This window comes from Hippocampus zosterae, chromosome 3, assembly GCF_025434085.1.
Source record: "Hippocampus zosterae strain Florida chromosome 3, ASM2543408v3, whole genome shotgun sequence".
NCBI classification, from domain to species: Eukaryota; Metazoa; Chordata; class Actinopteri; order Syngnathiformes; family Syngnathidae; genus Hippocampus; species Hippocampus zosterae.
This window is the reverse complement of record NC_067453.1, coordinates 4417335-4440678: the sequence shown is the minus strand read 5'-3', so window position 1 is coordinate 4440678 and position 23344 is coordinate 4417335. Positions and strand designations below refer to the sequence as shown.

Here is a 23344-nt window from a genome sequence, read left to right as displayed (position 1 = left end):
TATATATATTGCGCGTCGTCCCGCACGCGGTCTGTCCTTCCGTCTGTCCCTTTTCAAAACGTACCTACTTCACCGTGCCGCTGCGCGCCGCCACTGCGCGCCGCCACTGCGCGCCGCCACTGCGCCGCTCAGGCAGTGGCTCACTACGATCGCGCGGGCATCTTAGCGAAAAAATGTTGTCTACCCACAAGCATTGCAATGAATTTGTTAGTTATTTAGTAGAGCTAAACATCTCTTTATTTTCGCGATAAGCAATGAAGATGAAGAAAAAGTTGAACCAAGCAACAACACTTTTGTGGGCCGAAGGCCCACCTTACCAGCCTTTCGCAGGAACTAGCTGATGAGCCGCCCGGAGGGCGGCGAACCACCACCTTATCAGCCTTCCGCAGGAACTAGCTGATGAGCCGCCCGGAGGGCGGCGAACCAGCTAGTGTCTTATAAAATATTTGGCATTTTGAAACAACCAACTCACCTTTCTCGAAGAATTATGACAGTGTCACGTAAACTTGTTGGGTAAAATTTGTCATTGAATGTGGTCTTTCAAGGTGCCAGTAATTCGACATTCAACACTGACATGGTAGGGCATGTTAAAAAAAATCACAAACTACTGTACACTTCTTGGAACACCACTCTTGCTGAAAGGACAATAAACGTTATTAACGTGTTTAAAACCATGCCTTATTTATCGTCCTACTTACTTTATGACACAGCATCAAATTGGCTCTGGATAGAACATGGCTTTTTGCATATAGGTAAAGCCATGTCTCCTGTTATGACACGAGCAAACAATTATTATGATCACTGTAATTAACATAAAAAACATGTCTATTGCAAACAAACAAATTGTACTCACACAACAGTCATGTGGGTACTGTTGGCCATGTGCCACTAGTTGGCCCGACCGCACCTCCTACTTTTGGCTTTTCATGTGCTTGCCATGCAGGCTGTTTTTGCGATGAAAGGTTCCCCCACCTTTGCATTGACCGTGGTTCCCTCATTTAGGCCGCGGACGATCAGCTTGACCACTGTCAGAGGTGCCACAGCTCTGCTCATGTTGACAGTTGCTGCTCTGTCATTCCGGGTGTCAGGTGATGGAAGTTGCGGGGCAAGGGCGGTCGTCGGCTGTTGTGGTGGTGAGCCCCTGCAGCCCTCTTCAACACAAAGTGCAAGAGTGATCTTGCTGCTACTACCTCATCCGTCCAAGAGTAGGTTCTCTGCATAGTGCCAGTTTGCTTCTGAGGTGGATTGCATCTTTCCCCTAGCTCACGGCGGCTGGTCAGGCTTTGGCAGTTATACATGAACCTGCTGCTGCCGGCTTGGATTGGATGTTTAATATTGTGGCCACGTCCAAGGAGACTCTCAGGCACTCTATGTGGTGACCTCGCCCTCAGTGCTGTGTGATCACCTTACAACATAGGTGTCAAAACTCAGGTCTTGGAGGGCCACTGTCCTGCATGTTTTCCGCAGAGCTTGATGAGCTGACGTCAGAGATTTTCTCAGACAAAGTTAAAGAAACGTGCCCTTGGAGCGCGTTTGGTGTTGATGTCCAGGGTTTGGACCACCCTGCGGTTTGACCGGGTTCTCTAGACCGCAGTAGATGCGGTAGTTTGATCGGGGTTGTTATGGGGGCTTGATTAGTTCCCCAGGACGGAAGAGGTTTTTTTCTTCTCGTAGTTTGCGACTGTGGGGAGAGGGCAGGGTACAGCTTTCCCGAAACGGCGGACGCTGGAGCGGCTGAGGGTAGCGTTGCAGCAGCCGCTGCAATTAAAGCAATAAAACTGAACTCCTACTCGTCGGTACCAAATCTACTCTAAACAAAGCCGACAGTTTCTCCCTCATAATTGATAATGCCACTATATCTCCTTCCCCCCAGGTGAAGAGTCTGGGTGTCATCCTTGACAGTTCACTATCCTTTCACTCCCACATCAATAACATTACTCGGTCCGCTCATTTCCACCTTCGCAATATAAACCGCCTCCGTCTCTCACTCACTCCTCACACCACTGCTATCCTTGTTCACAGTCTCGTCACTTCCCGTATTGACTACTGCAACTCACTCTTCTTCGGTGTCCATGAAAAATTCCTCCATAAACTTCAACTTGTTCAGAATTCAGAATTATGATGGAACCCCCTCCTTCCATCATATCACCCCCATCCTCCGACAGCTCCACTGGCTTCCTGTCAAACTTAAAATCAACTTCAAATTACTTCTCTATACATTCAAAGCCATCCATAACCTTGCGCCCCCCTATCTGTCAGATCTTATTCAAATCTCCATTCCCTCTCGCTCACTCAGGTCCTCATCCTCCCTCCACCTTTTTCTACCCTCTGCCCGTCTCAGTACAATGTGGTGCAGAGCCTTCAGTCGCTCTGCCCCCAAACTCTGGAACTCACTTCCTCCCAACATTCGTAATATTGACTCTCTTTCCATATTCAAAACCCAGCTCAAAACCCACCTATTCAGACTTGCTTACCCGCCTTAAATCTTTCTTTATTTATTATTTTATCTGTGTTTTACTATTGCTCTTGGTTGTACAGTGTCCTTGAGTGTTATGAAAGGCACTTACAAATGTGATGTATTATTCATTCATTCATTCATCTTCCGAGCCGCTTGATCCTCACTAGGGTCGCGGGGGGTGCTGGAGCCTATCCCAGCTGTCTCCGGGCAGTAGGCGGGGGACACCCTGAATCGGTTGCCAGCCAATCGCAGGGCACACAGAGTCGAACAACCATCCACGCTCACACTCACACCTAGGGGCAATTTAGAGTGTTTAATCAGCCTGCCACGCATGTTTTTGGAATGTGGGAGGAAACCGGAGCACCCGGAGAAAACCCACGCAGGCCCGGGGAGAACATGCAAACTCCACACAGGGAGGCCGGAGCTGTAATCGAACCCGGTACCTCTGCACTGTGAAGCCGACGTGCTAACCACTGGACTACCGGGCCGCCCTGATGTATTATTATTATTATTATAAATCTTCATCCAGCCTCTTACGTCTGTCTTTCGCCTTTTTCGCCCCTATTCGTATGGCCCTTTCAATAAGTATTTTACACTTATACCATTGTTTTCCGTGTTCATTATTTTTCCGCTTTTCTTTGTCTTTCAGCGATAATTTGCCCAACACCGTTTCCAATTAATCGCAATCATTAACGTCTCCCGAGAATACGTATTTCTTTTTCCACTTTTTCACGAATCGCGTTGACCCTCTGTAGCCAATTTCAGCTAATGGCGTGTTTTTTGAATGATCGCTTCTACATCGTGACGTGCTGTTGTCTGCTGTGTTCGGCTCAATCGCCAACAACCCGAGGACTTCCGTATCGCCATGTTGCCTAGCAACAGCTGGAAGTGTTTACAGGTACTTTACACAAGGAAAAAATTGCGATCTGGATCTGGGTCATTATCTGAAAACGGTACGTATCCGTGCCGGAGTTTATATGGGTTGCGTTACCACAATAGCGTGATCACCAATCACACTCAGGCACTAACACAAAACCGATACGCGCAATATACGCATACAACCTTAGATGCAAACACACGCCGAGGTGGTCAACCTCCGCAGGAAGACAAAGCTTCCTTACCGTTTACGCTTAGCGAGAAACGATATCTAAATGAGCTGATGCTCTCACAGACGCGCTTGAGCTCTGTGTCCACGGGAATCGTACTTCCCCCGTACCGCTAACCACAAAACGGTACTCGAGCTAGCCTACTCCTTTTCGGCATTAACTCGTCTAATTCCGTCATTCAGTGGAGATAACCGACTACGCAATGGCTTCCTCACCACACCGACTGACCTTAATTTTCAGACAATTGTCTCGATGCCGAGTTGAACCCAGGTTCGTTGGATGATGGCGCTTGCTCGCTCCTCACGGTGTCCGGTGCGGGGCTGGCTCCTCCTGGAAAAGTCTCCACGAGGTCTGGTTGGCTTTGGAGGCGCAAAACGTGCGATCAGCCACGGATCGTTCACCAGAGGAAATCAGAGAGTCCAACAAAAAAGCTCAAATCCGTCCTGCCGACAACGCCAAGTTTCTGTCAGAGTTTTTCTCGGACAAAGTTAAAGAAACGATTCGGCATACAGGAAAATTATCTTCAATATCGGCGGAAGTGAACCTCTGAGAGCGAACGACGGTTAGTTGCTCCGCGATCACACTCAAACCCCCGTCTCCGCGAGTTCGACATTTAATTGTAACATATGCAAAATACAAGAAAAACACTGCCCCCGATATTTGCATGCCGCACCCCCGGTCCGGCCCTCGGTAGTGATTGGTTACCAGTTTTTCGAACTTGAACCATCAGTACATTGGCACCTTTTATGTCTGGTCTACATTGAATTAAAATGTTGCGGACTTTGCAGATGGCCAATGTCGCCTGGGCGCGAGGTGTGTTCTCAACTCGTCTTTTGTTGCTCAACCACTGTTCCCGAATTATTCATTCCCCTTTCTTGACCGAGTTTCGCCCTCTCCCCCATAATCGCCCACCTGTATTGACGCCAGATGGCCGGTGCCTTTGTGTGCAGGCATTTGGGGGTGCTGGATATGCACCCAAACGCATCGATGTGCCCAAATAAATGAACCTTTAAACATGATACAATTTTGCTCATAGATTCCTCTAACAGCTGATCATTTGAATCACGTGTGTTGCAACAGGGAGACTTGGAAAACATGCAGGACAGCAGCCCTCCAGGACCTGAGTTTGACACCTATGCCTTACAAGGTCCTACAACGCAGATACATGTGCTGGTCATATTGACTCACCTTATGTTTTCTCTCTCATCTGCTCTGTAGAGGCTACGGCATGAAGGCCACCATGTCCTTTAGTGACGTGGCTCTGCAAGCCTTTGTCCTGTTGTCAAAGGAACATGGTCGTGGGTAATCCTTCCTGGTGCAGACACGCGCACCAGGCTTGGTTACTGCTGTCACCTTTTCCTGAGCCATATCGGAGTGCTCTCCGTAGTGCCCTTGTGGTTCCTAGGAAACATTTGGGTTCTGCTGCGGCGGAGGGGGCTGGAAAGGTCGGTTCGGGCTTGCAAGACCTGACTACAGTTTTTCATCTTTACTAGGTTCTTCACCACCCCTAATGCTTTAATGTGCCATTTTGCTGCTCCCTGCTGGGGCCTCTGCAGCATATTTGGCCTATGGGAATTTACCGTACCCAGTGTCCCCCACAAAGACCCGTGGCTGACTTTCGCTCCTCTGCCCTTATGTCTCTCCGGGAGTCCCGCCCTGTGGGTCATGCCCCCCATTCCTCCAGGGCTCCTAGGTTCCGGAGGACCAGGGATTAAGGCCTGTTAGTCACTTTTCCCGTCAGCACCTCAGTTACTGGGCTGCTCTTGCTCTGGACCCCTGGATAATCTCGACCCTGACCCAAGGGTAGAGGATTCAGTTCCGATGCTGGGTCAAGGAGACCATCATCAATGACCCGGCGAAGGCCTTGGCTCTAGACAAGGAGCTCTCTTCCCTCCTGGTCAATGATGCGATCAATGCTGTGAATCCTTTGGCACATTTAAATGCTTCTACTCACCTTGGTTCCTTGTATCAAAGTACACGCAACTTAACTCAGCTGTATTTATAGAGCACTTTGAAAAACACTGCTGTGTACAAAGTGGTGTACATGGAGCAAAAATCAGATGTACAACAACAAACAATAAAACAAGAAATTAATAACAAAGACATTAGAAAGCACCGAATCAGTAAAATTAAAAATCAAGTCTCATTCGGAGTCAAAAAAGATACAAATGAGTTTTGAGATTACTTTTAAAGATGAGCAGTGAGGTTTGCCTAATTCTCAGCAGGAGGTAATTCCAAAGCGAGGGACCAACAACGGAAAAGGCTTGATCCTGTCACCTTTTGCATGATGGTAGTTGGAGGACCCAAAAATCAGGGAGGCAGGGAGGAGCAGGGTGGACTGACCAATATGTATTCAACAAAAATACAAACAGGAATACACTGAAAAAAAAACTAACTTAAGTATTCAAAACAAGGTCCTGAAAAACACAAGAACGCAAAGTAAAAAAACCTATCACAGAAACAAAACATGACAGGAGCACATAGGCACTCACAATAATCAAACAAAGACAGACAGAACCCAGGGAACTAAATACAAGCAAAGTGACTATACAATGAGAAACACCTGGAGAAGACACAAAGGACTTAGGGAGCTGATTAGTTAGACACAAGGGACATGCATGACGAGAGCAGGTGCCAACAAAAAGGGCACATGAATGTACAAAACCAAATGCAATCAAAACAAAAACATAACAGACCCCTTCTGAGCCTCCGCTTCATCCTTCGTACCTCTAATAATATCTGGTCCGCAGACCTGAGGCACATGCGAACTTTGGCAAATGTATTATAGACAGTCGCCCGAGGGGAGTGGTTCACTTCCATCGATGTGAAGGATGCCTATTTTCATGTCCTGATGGCAAATCATCACAGGCCTTTTCTCTGGTTTTCCTACAGAGGCCATGACAGGCAGTTCCAAGTGCTTCCTTTCAGCATCTTACTCTCTCGAGAGTGTGCACTCAGTTTGGGATGGCCGCCCTTGCTCCCCTACAATCCACGGGCATGAAGGTACTTCAGAATCAGAATTAGAATCATTTTTAATGGCCAAGTATGTAGAACACACGAGGAATTTGTCTCCGGTAGTACAGGCTACACTAGTCTCATCATAAACAAGGACATGACAAAAAAGTATGTAGTCTAAGTGCACCGTTGTGCGGGGGTACCACCCAATGACAGCTGTGACACAATGTGCAAAGTATCAAGCAGAGCTAAAGTTGTAAGGAGCGACGACCAGGCGAAGTGAAGTACTCGAAGAGCTGTGGTACAATGACTGATATTAGCAAACATACGATCATTTATATACCAGCAAAGCGGACCTTAGCGTAACAAACGTCAAGTGATTGGATCAAGATGGATTCCGGGGCCGCTAGCCAAGCCGGGGGCTGTGATTGGTTGGTAGCGAGCGGCAGCGGGGCCGCCGATTGGCTGATCAGTCTCACAGTACGAAATTCAAATATCAGAGTCCTCAGAGGGCATTTGTGGTTGCTACAAAGTGATCAGTGGTAGATACAACACTATAAAAGTTTGATATCCCGTACTTCCGAAGCACCCACGACAGAACTCCCTGAGGAACGCCTTCTCCAAGTCCACAAAATAAATTAGATTGGTTGGTTGAATTCCTATGCCCCTTCGAGGACCCTGTCGAGTGTGGAGAGCTGGTCTACTGTTCCATGGTCTGGCCCAAACCCAAAATATTCTTCCTGAATCTGGGATTCGACTTCCTGACAGACCCTCCTCTCAGCAGAGGTATGGGTTTGAAGTATTTGATCATGTTCACAATATGTATTGACCAGTGGTTAAGGGAGTGGAGACATGAAAAGCTTCCTCTGTCCCGAAAACGCCTGCTGCAAGGTTGCACAGCCCTCTCTACAGAGCAGCGTCAGTGGCATTTTCAAGGCAATCTCTGTTTGTATTGGTGTGGGTGAGGGCATATGTTCAGACGCTATTAAAAATATGCCCCTCAGGAGTTAGCAGGAGGGCACTGCTGAGCCAATCCAAATAGGATCATCTAATCTACAGACCTTTGCTCCAGGTGCAGCTATCTTTTGGGACCCAGCACCCACACAACTTTGGCGGTACTTATTGACTCAGGTGCAGACATGGAACTAATTGATGAGGAACTTGCAGATCAACTTAGCCTGAACCTTCAGAATCCTTAGTAGCAGGAAAAGCACTCAACAACCACTTGCTCTCCCGCATTAATCATCAAATCAAACCGGTCAAGTCAAGTCAAGTCAACAATATTTATAGAGCACTTTCAAACAGCCATCGCTACATAAAAAGTGCTGTACATGGTGCAATTTAACATGCACAATAGACAGTAAGACAAATCGGTAATAAAGGCAATAAAAGCACCAAACAGTAAAACCAAGAACAAATCTAAGTCATGCTGAGTCGAATGCCAAAGAATACAAGTGGGTCTTGAGAAGGGCTTTGAAAATGGGCAGGGAGGAGGCTTGCCGAATGTTCAGTGGGAGGTCATTCCAGAGAGAGGGACCAGCAACAGAAAACGCTCGATCCCCTCTGAGCCTCAGTTTAGTTCTTGGTGCTTCTAATAATGTCTGGTCCACAGACCTGAGGTGCCGGGCAGGTGTGTAGGGGCGGATGAGCTCAGAGAGGTATGGTGGCGTGAGATTATTCAGAGACTTGAAAATAAAGAGGAAGATCTTGAAAATAACTCTAAAATGAATGGGGAGCCAGTGAAGGGATGCCAGAGTAGAAGTTATGCTCCTTCTTACGAGTACCAGTCAAGAGGCGAGCAGCGGCATTCTGGACCAGCTGAAGGCGCTTAATGGAGGACTGGCTGACTCCAAAATAAAGGGCATTGCAGTAATCGAGCCGGGATGTGACAAAGGCATGAATTACTGTCTCAAAGTGTTCATGTGAGAGTAGAGGTTTTATTTTGGCCAGCTGTCTAAGGTGAAAGAAGCTGGATTTAACAACGGCACCAGTTTGCCGATCGAGTTTGAAATCACTGTCCAGTTTAAGGCCCAAGTTTGAGACTGTTGACTTAAGATAAGGAGACAGGGGGCCCAAGTCTACAGGATGGAATGTACAAGGGCCACTGGGACCAAACAATATCACCTCTGTCTTCTTTTTGTTGAATTTCAAGAAATTTTGTGCCATCCAGGTTTTGATTTCTTTCAGACAGGATGGGAGTGGCCTTAATGAGAAGCCGTCTTTCTTACGGCCAACATATTGATTTCAAGAAAATGACCAGGAAATTATCCAGTTCAAAGTTGCCCAGTCTCCCATGCAACATCTCATTTTGGGTTATACTTGGCTTCAGAAGCTCAACCCTCACACTAATTGGTTCATCGTATAAGGGATTGGAGTTAGTCTTGTCTTTCTCACTGCCTCTGTGCAGCTAGGCCCCAATGTTACCCCTCCAACTCATTGGGTGAATCAGAATCAGAACTGTTCCCTAACCTGCCTGCAGTCTCCCTCGATTACTATGATCTGAAATAAGTTAAAGTTAACAAAGCCAAGGCTACCTCTCTTCTGCCCCATAGTCACAGTCACCAGAACCATCACCATCTGGGCCAATCTGAGGCCATGGCTGACAGGTGAGATCCACAGGCTCCTGAGGGCCAGGAACATGGCCTTCAGAGCTGGAGACGTGGTGGGCCTAAGGACTGCCAGGGCCAACCTGTCACAAGACACCACACTGGGCACGAGACAATATTCCAGGAGGATTGCAGACCATTTCAATGACAGCAGAGACACCAGGAACCTGGGGTGGGGGATCCAGACCATCACCAAGTACTCTCCACAAACCTGTGACAGCTCCATCTCTCTGCTAAACAGCCTGAACGATTTCTTCGCCCGCTTTGAGGTAGACAACAACACCCCAGCACAGAAGACCCCACCTCCTTCTGGCGACCAGGTGCTGACGCTTTTCTCGGGTGAGGCATTCCCTCAGAGGCACAAATGCACGGAAAGCAGCAGGTCCTGACATCATTCCTGGTCGTGTCCTGACAGACTGTGCTGAGGAGCTCACAGATGACTTCACATCTTCAACACCTCACTGAGCCTGGCTGTTGTCCCCACATGCCTCAAAGCTACCACCATCGCCCCGGTCCCAAAGAAGTCATCTGCCTCCAGCTACAATGATTATCGCCTGGTTGCACTCACCCCCATCCTCATGAAGTGCTTCGAGCGGTTAGTCATGCAGCACATCAAGTCTGCCCTCTCCCCCGCCTGAGATCCCTACCAGTTCCTATATCGGTCAAACAGATCGACTGCAGACACCATCTCCACTGCCTTCCACTCACTCCTCACCCACCTGGAGACCAAGAACTCACACATCAGAATGTGTTCATTGATTTCAGCTCAGCATTCAACACTATCATCCCAAAGCAGCTCATCCACAAACTGGATCACCTGGGGCTCAACACCTCCCTGTGCAACTGGATGTTGGAATTCCTGACAGGGAGACTACAGGCAGTTCGGGTCAGCAGCAACACCTCCATCACCATCATGAAGAATACTGAGCCCCCTCCTCTTCACTCTGCTGACCCATGACTGCACTCCTTCATCCAGCTCGAACCTTTTCATTAAGTTTGCCTTGATAGGCCATATGATTGTGTCATTGACTTGCTTCCTGGTACCTCACCACCTCTGGGTAGTTTTTTTCCCCTATTAGTCCCAGAACGAGATGCCATGGAGGAATATATTTCTGAATTATCTAGTCATTGTCATGTTCCATGTGTTTTTGTCCGAGTTCCAGCTGGAGCGGTGGGCATTTCCGTTCAGCCACACACATGTTTCCCATCATGATTATGCCACTACTTAAAGACTGTCATTCCAACCACTGGGCCTTAGATAATTCGCCTTGTTCAAGCCATTATTCCAAGGAAAATTTTCGATACATTCTATGATTTGGGTCGCCAGTTTTCTTGTGTTTTCTTTTGTTTCTGTTCTTGTAAGAGTTTAGCATGCCCCCTTTTGGTACATAGCCTTGTTTTTATGTTGTTTTTGTTTGTGTTTGTTTCCGTCTCAGCCTGTCCATGTCAAAGCAGGGAAGTATTGTAATTTTGTTTCCTCCTGGCTTGGTTTGTCACGTACTGTTGTCACTTCCGTTGTTACTAAGTGTTACCATAATTCATACTGTATGCAAATTCCTACTCTTGTCTAACTCAACCTAGAAAAGGAAGATACATCTTGCCTTTGAAGGCAGAGAAAGAGAGTGAGAGAGAGAGAGAGAGAATGTGTAATACCGTAAATTATTAAATTGACTACATCTTTTTCTTTTTCATGAATAATGTTCATTGTTAATGCATAGTTTTCAAACATTTACCCTTGAAACCTTTACCCTGGTCCCTCTCTCTGGAATGACCTCCCACTGAACATTGGCAAGCCTCCTCCCTGCCCATTTTCAAAGCCCTTCTCAAGACTCACTTGTATTCTTTGGCATTCGACTCAGCATGACTTAGATGTGTTCTTGGTTTTACTGTTTGGTGCTTTTATTGCCTTTATTACCGATTTGTCTTACTGTCTATTGTGCATGTTAAATTGCACCATGTACAGCACTTTGTATGTAGCGATGGCTGTTTGAAAGTGCTCTATAAATATTGTTGACTTGACTTGACTTGACCGGTTTGATTTGATGATTAATGCGGGAGAGCAAGTGGTTGTTGAGTGCTTTTCCTGCTACTAAGGATTCTGAAGGTTCAGGCTAAGTTGATCTGCAAGTTCCTCATCAATTAGTTCCATGTCTGCACCTGAGTCAATAAGTACCGCCAAAGTTGTGTGGGTGCTGGGTCCCAAAAGATAGCTGTACCTGGAGCAAAGGTCTGTAGATTAGAGGATCCTATTTGGATTGGCTCAGCAGTGCCCTCCTGCTAACTCCTGAGGGGCATATTTTTAATAGCGTCTGAACATATGCCCTGTAGCAACCACAAATGCCCTCTGAGAACTCTGACATTTGAATTTCGCGCCGCGAGACTGATCAGCCAATCGGCGGCCCCCGCTGCCGCTCGCTACCAACCAATCACAGCCCCCGGGTGGGCTGGACGTTTGTTTACACTAACGTCCGCTTTGCTGTTATATAAATGATCGTACGTGTGCTGAATAAAGAACAGTGTACCACCGCTCTTCGAGACCTTCACTTCATTTCGCCGGGCCGTCGCTCCTTACAACTGGTGACCCTTCGCCGTTCTCAACACGCAACCTTCGAGACTCAAGATGTCGACAACTCCACCCCCGCAGACGCCGTCCGACAACAACCTCGCAATCCACGCCGTCTCGGTGAAACTGCCGCCTTTCAGCACTCAGGAACCCGTTTCCTGGTTTCGCCGGGCCGAAGTACAATTCCGCCTCCGGAAAGTCACAGATCCGAGAACAAAAGCGGACTACGTCTTAGAAGCCGTCCCCGACGGCGTTTTCCAGCACGTTTCGGCATGGTTGGACCAACAAGACGGCAAAATCACGTACGACTCGTTGAAAGATCACCTGCTGAAAGAGTATACTCTTACCGTCAGCGCCCGCGCCAAACGACTGCTCGCCATGCCCAGTCAGGATCTAGGCGACCGCACAGCTCTCAGTTTGTGGAACGAGATGCAGTCACTCGCCCGACTACCCGGCGCCGATCCGTCTACTGGCCAGCCTCGCAAAGTCGACCTCATGCGCGAGCTATGGCTACAGTCCATCCCGTCCTCAGTTCGCGCCGCCCTCCACGACGCCAATACACTGTCAATGTCCGCGCTAGTCGCCAAAGCCGATGACCTGATTACCGCAGCCAGAGCCGCCGAGAAATCGACGCCGGTCGCCGCCGCCTGCAGCGCACTAGCCCCGACCATTGTGGACGCAGACATCAATGCCGTGCGCCACCGTCCAGGCCCACCGCATGATCGCCGTCAAGCTCCGCCCCAGAACCAGTGGTCCCGCGGCTACATGCTACCGTCTGGTATTTGCAGCTACCATGACAAGTTCGGCAGAGACGCGAGAAACTGCCTCCCGAACTGCAAGTTCTCAAAAAACGCCACGGCCACCCGCCGACAGTAACGCCGGCGGCGTGGCGCCCTCATCACAGTTACGTTTGCACGATCGCCAACCCGAACCAGGGGTTCTACGTCACCGATGCCATCTCCAATCGCGAATTCCTGGTCGACACCGGAGCATGCCGCTCCATCTACCCCGCCACAGACCAAAACCGACGTCACAACCAGCCATGCCAAGTCAAACTCGTGGCCGCCAATGGTACGCCCATCGCCACGTATGGATGCCGCCGCATCCACATCAAGATCGCCAACCGCCGATACACCTGGGACTTCATTATCGCTGACGTGAGGACACCACTGCTCGGAGCCGATTTCCTCGGGCACCATAACCTACTGGTCGATGTCGGCAACCGAAGAATGCTGAATCTCCAATCGTTCCAGTCCACCGACCTCGTCGCCCGGGTCCAAGAAAACGTCAACGTCTGTGCATTCACAACCAACGACCCATACGAGCACCTACTAACCGAGTACGCCGACGTTTTCAAACCCGAACTTCACCAGACGCCGGGGAAAGCAGCGAAACACGGAATCTTCCACCATATCGAGACAAAAGGACCACCCGTCTATTCCAAGTTCCGACGCCTCTCGCCCGACAAACTCAAGGCCGCCAAACAAGCTTTCGCCGAAATGGAAAGGATGGGACTCTGCAAGAAAGCATCCAGTCCATGGGCATCACCGCTGCACATGGTAAAAAAGACTGACGGTTCATGGCGGCCGTGTGGAGACTACCGCCTGCTGAATGTGAAGACGGAACCGGATCACTATCCCCTACCCAACATCGCGGACATCACCAACGAGTTGGACGGCGCCAGATACTTCACGAAACTGGACCTCTTGAAAGGTTATTTTCAAGTTCCCGTCCACGAGCCCGACGTCCCCAAAACAGCGATCATCACGCCGTTCGGCTCCTACGTCTTCTACTACTCAACGTTCGGTCTTCGCAACTCCGGCGCCACCTTTCAACGCCTCATGGACAGCATCCTCGGCGAACTGTCGTACTGTGTATGTTACGTCGACGACATCCTCATCCATTCGAAGACGAAGGCAGAACATCACGACCACGTCCGAAACGTCCTCCAACTGCTCCGCGACAACGGCTTGGTAGTACGACGAGACAAGTGCGTTTTCGGCGCATCGAAAGTAGAGTTCCTCGGTTACGAGATCGACGTTTCCGGAGTCCGCCCCCTGCCCGCTAAAGTCAACGCCATCCACAAGTTCCCTACGCCGAAAACGATCAAGACTCTCCAAGAGTTCACTGGGATGGTGAACTATTACCATCGTTTCCTGCCTCGCCTCGCCCACGTCATGGCCCCGCTATACGATGCGCTCAGCGGCAACCCGAAACACCTGGAATGGACCCCCGCCCAGAGCAAATCGTTCGAAGCTACGAAAGCCGCCCTCGCCAAGGCCGCGACATTGACATTCCCGAAGCCGGCGGCTCCGCTTCAACTGACGACCGACGCAAGTAACGTTGCTGTAGGAGGTGTGGTGGAGCAAGTCATCAACGGTATCCCGCAGCCTCTGGGATTCTTCAGTCAGAAGTTACGCCAACCTGAAACCCGATACAGTACGTTCGACCGCGAACTTCTCGCCGTATACCTGGCTGTGCGACATTTCCGCCACCTGCTGGAAGGAACGCCGTTCAAGATCCGTACCGACCACCGCCCCCTCGTACACGCCTTCACCAAAGCTGGGGACCCGTGGTCCGCCCATCAGCAGCGTCATCTCTCCGCCATCGCAGAATTCGGATGCGAGATAGAGTACGTCCCTGGTGAAAAGAATCCAGTAGCCGACGCCCTGTCACGAGTGGAAATCAACGCCGTCCATCTTGGCGTCGACTACGGAGCCATCGCCGACGCCCAAGTGGCTGATCAGAAGGGCACCGCTGACTATCGTCAGTCCGTCACAGGCCTGAGATGGGAAGACGTACCGTTTGGCGACGACGGACGCACCTTACTCTGCGATGTGAGCAGGCAACGCCCTCGGCCACTCATCCCGAAAACGCTCCGACGTCAAATGTTCGATATTATCCATGGTTTGTCACACCCGTCTGGAAGATCAACCGCCAAACTGATGACCGAGAAGTTTGTATGGCATGGAATCAACAAAGACGTACGAGCCTGGGCTCGCAACTGCCTCCAATGCCAAGCCAGTAAGATCGGCCAACATACAGAATCCGGTATCGGCCAGTTTCCACAACCCCGACGTCGCTTCGGCCATCTTCACGTCGACATAGTTGGACCGCTGCCACCTTCAGACGGCTACCAGTATCTCTTCACGTCCACCGAGCGGTCGACTCGATGGCCTGAGGCGATCCCAATGAAAGGAGCCACTGCACAAGACTGCGCCGCCGCCCTTCTCCAAGGCTGGGTCAGCAGATTCGGAGTCCCTGACGATATCACCTCCGACCGAGGTTCTTCATTCACGTCACAGCTCTGGACCGCCCTTGGTCAGCTCATGGGAACGACTGTGCATCATACGACTGCTTTCAACCCCGCCGCCAACGGAATGGCCGAGCGCACTCACCGCACGTTGAAGGCAGCGCTCATGGCCCGCTGCACCGGACCAGACTGGAGTGCCCAATTGCCCTGGGTACTTCTCGGAATGCGGACGACTCCGAAAGAAGGTCTCGGTGTCTCCTCAGCCGAGATGGTATTCGGTGAAACCATCGCCGTTCCCGGGGAGTTCTTCCCGTCCAGCCAAGACGCCGCCGACTCCACGGCCTATCTCGCCGATCTCCGACGCACCGTCGGAAAGTACCGACCCGTACTCCAGACCTACCAAGACCAGCGCAGCAGACGAGTACCGAAGTCGCTGTTAACCTGTACTCACGTTTTCGTAAGGAACGACGCCCACCGCCCGCCTCTAACTCGACCATACCGCGGCCCGTACGCCGTGGAGCAACGTAACGACAAGGCCTACCGCCTCAACATCCATGGTCGACAGGATTGGGTCTCAATCGACCGCCTGAAACCGGCCTACCACGACGACGACGAACCCGCGCCGCTGACCATCACTCGAGCCGGACGCGCCGTCCGCCCGCCCGACCGCCTGCACGCCCAACCATGAACTTTAATCACTATCCTAATTCGGACTCAGCCTGCCAAGGACTTTCTAACAGGGGAGTATTTGTAGCAACCACAAATGCCCTCTGAGAACTCTGACATTTGAATTTCGCGCCGCGAGACTGATCAGCCAATCGGCGGCCCCCGCTGCCGCTCGCTACCAACCAATCACAGCCCCCGGGTGGGCTGGACGTTTGTTTACACTAACGTCCGCTTTGCTGGTATATAAATGATCGTACGTGTGCTGAATAAAGAACAGTGTACCACCGCTCTTCGAGTACTTCACTTCATTTCGCCGGGCCGTCGCTCCTTACAGCCCTCACCCACACCAATACAAACAGAGATTGCCTTGAAAATGCCACTGACGCTGCTCTGTAGAGAGGGCTGTGCAACCTTGCAGCAGGCGTTTTCGGGACAGAGGAAGCTTTTCATGTCTCCACTCCCTTAACCACTGGTCAATACAAATTGTGAACATGATCAAATACTTCAAACCCATACCTCTGCTGAGAGGAGGGTCTGTCAGGAAGTCGAATCCCAGATTCAGGAAGAATATTTTGGGTTTGGGCCAGACCATGGAACAGTAGACCAGCTCTCCACACTCGACAGGGTCCTCGAAGGGGCATAGGAATTCAACCAACCAATCTAATTTATTTTGTGGACTTGGAGAAGGCGTTCCTCAGGGAGTTCTGTCGTGGGTGCTTCGGAAGTACGGGATATCAAACTTTTCTGTGACTCGACGCTTGAGGTGTTCGTGGAGTTGTATGACTGGCTGTGTGTGCAGGGTTGAAGCGTGGCGCTCAAGTGGATGATAAAGCATTTTCATCATCGGGATGACCTTTGAACCTGAAACTTTCCTCTCTTCAGACAACTCCACTGTAGCTTGATGGAATGGAGAAAGCACAACTAGTGCTTCTCCTATGATGGTGAACTCATCAGCTGTCAGTGGAGCCAAATCTGTCTTTAGGGAGGCCAGAGATACCCACACTGGTTCCCTCTCACCATGCAGCCTTGACAGCATTTCATAGGTACTGTTCCAGCGTGTTGGCACCTCATTGATAAGTTTCAGGGTTGGACGCCCCATCTGTTGCTGCACCTGAGCAAGCTTCTCCTTGGTTGTAGTGCTTGAACGGAAATATGTAACAATGTGCCGACCTTTGTTCCTAATGTCTGTAAGTGCAGGGACCTGATCGCACGATTTTCTAACTAATGAATTAAGACTATGTGCAATGCAAATTGAGTGGCGTATTTGGAGGTGTCTAGTGGATGCGATCATGTTCGGTGCTGCGTCAGTCACAAGGCACTTTACTTTGTTGGTTATGGCCCAGTACTTCATCATGCCCCTTTTGACCTGGGCCAAATTGTCAGCAGTGTGATTTTGTGGAAAATATTGTACTCCCAACACTGATGAACACAACTGCATATTTGCATTAATGTAGTGACAGGTGAGTGCCAAGTAGGCCTCCATGTTCACAGAGGTCCACATGTCAGTCGTTATACTCACTGCCCCAGCTTGCTGTACTTCCATTTTCATTTTTCCCGTTCCTCCTTATATTTGTCGCAGACCATTTTCTTGATGGTCTGAAAATTCGGTCGGTCGGTGAAGGCCCTCGTTATCGAGGAATGCGGCCCCCAGGACAGGGCGACGGCTCCTGGTGCTTGTGTCTCCGATGACTGTGGAGGCCCAGTCTTCCCCGAAAACCCCGCCCGCAGGATTGACAGAAGTGGGTTGGGGGGCCGGGTGGTTGCAGGGCCCTCTCCTTCCTCCGCGCTCGTCGGTCCTCCTCTGCAGCGACGCGTCGAGTCTCGAAGACCCGGACCCCGCCCCGCACAGCCCCACGCCAGGCCACCCGATCCGCGGCCAGGCCAGCCCACTGTGCCGGGGGAATACGGCTCCGCTGAAGATGACCCTTTAGCTGGTCTTTGAATTGTCTTTTCGGGGCTCCGCGGGGACGGGTGCCCTCCAGCAACTCCGCGTAGAGGAGCTGCTTCGGGAGACGATTGTCGCTCATCCGCTGCACGTGGCCGGCCCACCGCAGTTGGGCCAAGGTGATCATGGCCTCGATACTCGTGAGGCCAGCCCGGGTGAGGATCTCATTATTAGTCAATCTCTCCTCCCAGGAAACGTTGAGGAGAGATCGAAGTCGTCCTTGGTGGAACCTCTCGAGCCTCTTGATGCTGCTCCGATAGAGGGTCCAACATTCGGCGCCATAGAGAAGGGTCGGGAGGACGACAGACTTATACACCATGATCTTCGTGTTGGTGGAAATGGCGTGATTCCTGAAGACCCGACGACCAAGGCGTCCAAAGGCTGTGTGGGCTGCCTGGATACGGTGAGTGAGGTCCTCCGTGAGGCCGGCGTCCTGCTGGATAATGCTACCCAGGTAAGGGAACGCCGAGACCTGCTCGATGGGTTCGTCGTCTATGGTGATTTGGGGTGGCTGATGGTTCAGATGGAGGGTCTTTGTCTTTTTGGTGTTGACGGAGAGGCCAAAGGTCCTGTACGCCGCGGAGCTGGAGGCCCCCGGAGGAGTTGGAGACCGCAGCATTGTCATCAGCAACCCTTCATGCCGTCGTGAAACATCCGGATGAGGGATATGAATTTGGGGGGGCAGCCTTGACGTTCCAGCACTTTCCCGAGTGCTGTTCGGGCTTTGGCCAGATCATAAAAGATGGCGTGGAACTCCCTCCGCTGCTCCAGGTACTTCTCCAGGAGCTGCCTGGCGCAGAACACCATGTCCGCGGTTCCCCTGCCTGGACGGAAGCCCGCCTGGGACTCCGGAAGAACCCGCTCAGCGAGACAGGTGAGTCGGTCGCCAGTATACGACAGATGAGTTTTCCAGCAGTTGACAGCAGGTAAATTCCACGATAGTTTCCACAGTCGAGTTTGTCGCCCTTCTTGAATATCGTGACGATGACGGAGTCCTTCAGTTCTCCAGGCACCGTCTCCTCGACCCAGCATTGAAGGATGAAGGTGTGGAGGCGGGTGAGGAGAGGTGCACCCCCAGCTTGTAAAAGTTCTACGGGGATGTCGTCAACTCCAGCAGCTTTGTTCTTCTTCATCCTCCTCAGGGCTCCGGAGATCTCCCGGAGAGTCGGCAGCTCCGTCATCCAGTGTTGCACAGGGAGATGGGGGACAGGATCGAGGAAGCCGTCTGCTGCGCATGTCGGACGGTTCAGGAGCTCCATGAAATGCTCCTTCCATCGCTGGTGAGTATCCTCCTTTTCCTGCAGGATTGTGCCATCCTTTGCCTTCACAGCCATTGGAGGACTGTGAGCCGGACCGATGATCTTCCTCGTTGCTTCGAAGAAGGATCTGGTATCGTGACGGTCAGCGAAACTCTGCATTTGGTGGGCAAAGTTGACCCACCATTGATTTTGGATCCTCCGGAAGTCTCTCTGTGCTTCACTCTCTGCCGCCCGGTAGACTTCTTCAAGTCTCTTGGAGGAAATACAGTTCTGCCATGCAATGCAAGCCTCTCTCTTTCTTGAAATCAGTGGCTCAATTTCTTCCAGGTTTTCGGCAAACCAATCGGGATTTCTCCTCTTCTGGATACCGAGGACCTCTTCCGCAGATTTGGTGAGCGCAGTTTTCAAGTGCTCCCAGTCTGAGTGGACAGTGGCAGGAAGGGTCCGAGGTTGAGTGTCCAGTTTGTCCGCGAGGGACGTCTGGTACTGTTCGAGGACTTCGGGATTCCTCAGAAGCCCAACATTGAAACGTATCCTCTTGGGGATCTTCTTCCTTCTTTTCGCAGGCGCGATCTTTAGCCTAAGTCTTGAGGCTACCAGCCTGTGATCGGACCATCCGTCATCCATGGAGCGGATTGCCCTCGTGACCATGACGTCCGCTCGGTCGCAGATGCGGGTAAGGACGTAATCGATCAGGTGCCAGTGGCCGGATCTTGGATGTTGCCAGGTGGTCTTGTGCTTGTTGGCCATCTGAAACAGTGTGTTGGTTATTACCATTTCCGTCTCTGCGCAGAGACCAAGGAGTAGTTCTCCATTTTCGTTGCAGTTGCCAACGCCTTCCTTCCCCAGAATCCCTCCCCAAAGCTGATGGTCCCGGCCCACCCGCGCGTTGAAATCCCCCAGAACCAAGAGCTTATCCCGGGGGTTGACGCGGAGGATCAGGCCACGCAGCGCGGCATAGAAGGACTCCTTCGCCTCCTCCGAGGCGTCCAGGGTAGGTGCATAGGCGCTGATGATCACAAGGGATTGGGATTGACATAGAGGTAGAGTGATGGACATGAGTGTCTCATAAGTTCTTACGGGGATGATGTTGTGATCCCAACCAGATGTGACTTAATGCAGAACCCTACACCGTGAATTCTTCTCTCCTCCACAGCTCATCCGCTCCAGAAGAAGGTGTACCCGTGCCGAGGCTCCTCGATCTGCCCGGCACCAGGGAGACGGGTCTCGGAGAGGGCAACAATGTCCAGGCCGAGCTTCTGAATCTCAAGGGCGATGAGGGCAGTCCTGCGCTCCGGTCTATTTGCTCTTGCGTTGTCCATCAGGGTTCGTACATTCCAAGCGCCGATTTCCAGGAAAGCAGTCCGGTTATTGTATTTGTTTTTTTTTCGCCCGCATGAAGGATGAATCTGCTGGAGGCGGGTCTCCAGCCGATCGGTGGCGGTGATGGGCGTGTTTCGGCCGCCTTTTATTGGCCCTTCCTCGGATTGAGGGGAGCAGCGCTACGACTAAAGAGTCCTGCTCCGCCACCGTGGTCGCTGCCTCTCCCCTGCACCATCACCAGTTTGCAAGGGGAGCGACCATCGTGCCACGGCCGCCGACGTGTGGTTGTGGAACTAGGGACGTGGGCCCTCATCTGAGCCTGTCCCCGACGCCCCGTGCCATCGCCGCCGGACTTCTTGAGGTGAAGGGGATCGGGAGAAGGGGGACACGGGTTGAGGGGGCAGGAGGGGGAGGGGGGAGAAATCGCCATCCTGGGGGCTATGTAGCGTGAGGGAGGGGGACGGGTCGCAACCCCGCCCCCGCACTTCGACCCCGTGGCCAGGGTCCACGGCAGCGCGGTGGCCGACGGTGGTGGTCCAGTGGGTCTGCAGCACCCGAGGTTGACCCGAGGGTGCGCCGGGCCCTGTGTTTTATTTTGAAGGGTGGGCATTCCTTCATAACCCAAGGTGGATGGTCGGCTTGGGGATCCGGTCCGCCGCCTTGCTAGGCGCTTAACGCCAGGACTGCGGTGGATTTGTATACCGCCGGACGGGGTCCCGCGGGATTTTGCTGACCCGAAGGTCATTACCACTTCGCACCAACTATCCAGTGATGGAAAGTCCCGTCAATTCGGCGTGCAGGCTCCCTTACGGACTTCACTGCGATCCACTAGGAATTGCCGACGGTTTGATTAGCACCTTTGAGCCTAGGGATCGCAGATCTTTTGCGAAGTGGTCTGAAAATTAAACCAAAAGCAAACATTATATGGGATTCATCTACTACTTTATGGAACTTTCAGACAGACCTTTCTCGTCGGCAAAACATATGAGGGTTCAAGGAGCTGAATCAGCTCTTTGAACCCTTCACTCTCCACAATGCTGAGGGGCTGGCAATCCTTGATAATGAAGTTCAGCAGTGCCTGATCGAGCAGTCGCTTCCTGGAAGCTTGATTGTCAAACATGGAGTGGAGAGTCAACCAATAATAATTACTGATTGCCAATTAATCATCAACATAGCAACCGTGAAAAGATGAGTTAACGTTTGTATACTTGGCGTAATACTGGGTGTATCGCGAACTTCATTCTCATGCTTGGCCCGATAATGCCTCAGCATGGTGGAGGTGCTTCTGTTGGTGTATGACATTCGACCCGGCAAATTCGACATTTCACCTGTAATGAAATGTGAATAAGAAGTAACTAAGAGTTACCTTGAAATGTATTTGAATTAGAATGGTACAACACATGTCAAAAATCTGAGACGCACTCTGCGAGTGCCTCTCGCCGAGAAGCTCTTGGCGACAGAAGGCGATTTGAAAATATAAATAATTAATACCGTATTCTCCAGGACATCAAAATGGCCCCACACGGTGGATGATTTGCGTCTCTGCTCCATAATTGGCAAGGAAGGCAAGGGACGAACACGAAGTCTGCAGTGACACGAACTTCGACAAGCTAGCGTGAGTGAGGTCTGGCTTGTTTCGGCAGGTGGCATTGTGTCGCCAGACGCACTTATAAACACTGTGCGGCGGGCTTTTGCTGTGTCAACGCCCTCTGCACTGAGTCGACGCGCCCTGGACTAAGTGGCGCAACCTGGACTGTGCCAAGCAGCCGATGCAGTCTAAACTGCACCGGTGCAGTTCACGTGACAATTAGCAGCCTGGAATGTGAACGCAGCCGATGTGTCAATTAGCAGCCTGGACTGTGTCAACGCAGCCGATGTGTCAATTAGAAGCCTGGACTGTGTCAACGCAGCCGATGCAGTCTGAACTGCGCCGGTGCAGTTCACGTGTCAATCACGTGACGTAATGAAGCAGCACATGCATCGACACGTGGTTTGCTCCGTGAGCCCGGCGCATGTGTCAACGCATCGGTGTCGCTGGACCCATCACTATTGTTCATTGCTAATGTGAATTGAGTACTTTGCATTTCGTTTTGTAGTCTTGGGTTATTTTCTTCCTTTCCTTTTTTACAAGCGCTTTTTGTTATCGTTTTGTTTTGTCTTTTCCTGGTCCTTACTTGACCAGCACTTTATGTTTCTACTTTGTCGGTGCATTTTTGTTATGGAGTTTTGGCTGGTGTCTACTATTTTGGGATCCAAAAACATTATTTGCTTCGTTCGAAGCGTGATATCGTGATCGGACGATGATACCTCAAGGAGTGTATTGACCCACTTCACAAACTGTGTCAGCACTATATTGACACTCTGTTGGTCACCCAATAGTGACCCCTGCAGTAGTTATAAAATCATTGCAGGTAAAGAAATTCCTTGTTTGTGTAAATGCTAAACTGAGTTGGTATGTAAAGTACAGTATAGCAAATTTGAGTTACAATTCAGATGTTTAACTTATGTATAATTTTTTTGGTTAAATCGTGTGAAATAAAAGACAAACGTCAAGTCAAGTCAAGTCAACAGTATTTATAGAGCACTTTCAAACAGCCATCGCTGCATACAAAGTGCTGTACATGGAGCGATTTAACATACACAATAAACAGTAAGACGAAATGGTAATAAAGGCGGTAGAAAGGACCAAGCAGTAAAATAATGCTGAGTCGAACGCCAAAGAATACAAGTGGGTTTTGAGGAGGGCTTTAAAGATGGGGAGCGAGGAGGCTTGCCGAATGTTCAGTGGGAGGTCATTCCAGAGAGAGGGACCAGCAACAGAAAAGGCTCGATCCCCTCTGAGCCTCTGTTTAGTTCTTGGTACTTCTAACAAAGACTGGTCCACAGACCTGAGGCGCCGGGCAGGTGTGTAGGGGCGGATGAGCTCAGAGAGGTAAGGTGGCGCGAGATTATTTAAAGATTTGAAAACAAAGAGGAGGATCTTGAAAATAACTCTAAAATGAATGGGGAGCCAATGAAGGGATGCCAGAGTAGGAGTTATATGCTCCCTCTTACGAGTACCAGTCACTAGGCGAGCAGCGGCATTCTGGACCAGCTGAAGGCGCTTAATGGAGGACTGGCTGACTCCAAAGTACAGGGCATTACAGTAATCGAGCCGGGATGTGACAAAGGCATGGATTACAAACGTGATTAGTTTATGATTTTTTTTTA

General features: G+C 50.8%; 1 protein-coding gene and 1 long non-coding RNA gene across 2 annotated transcripts in view; both read left to right on the top strand.

Annotated features, from left to right (window-relative positions):
* Nucleotides 1–10787, top strand: part of chst6 (carbohydrate sulfotransferase 6) — a 33154-nt gene extending 22367 nt beyond the window's left edge. The window contains exons 2-3 of the mRNA XM_052060955.1: nt 6457–6567; nt 9072–10787. Coding sequence (XP_051916915.1) covers nt 6462–6567; nt 9072–9514 — 549 coding nt within the window. The 5' untranslated portion in view covers nt 6457–6461 and the 3' untranslated portion in view covers nt 9515–10787. The remainder of the gene's footprint in view (nt 1–6456; nt 6568–9071) is intronic.
* Nucleotides 10788–18335: 7548 nt separating this feature from the next.
* LOC127597784 (uncharacterized) lies at nt 18336–19007 on the top strand. The gene is made up of 3 exons (XR_007961747.1): nt 18336–18426; nt 18495–18608; nt 18695–19007. It is a non-coding gene; the product is annotated as an uncharacterized LOC127597784 (long non-coding RNA).
* Nucleotides 19008–23344: the final 4337 nt, after the last annotated feature.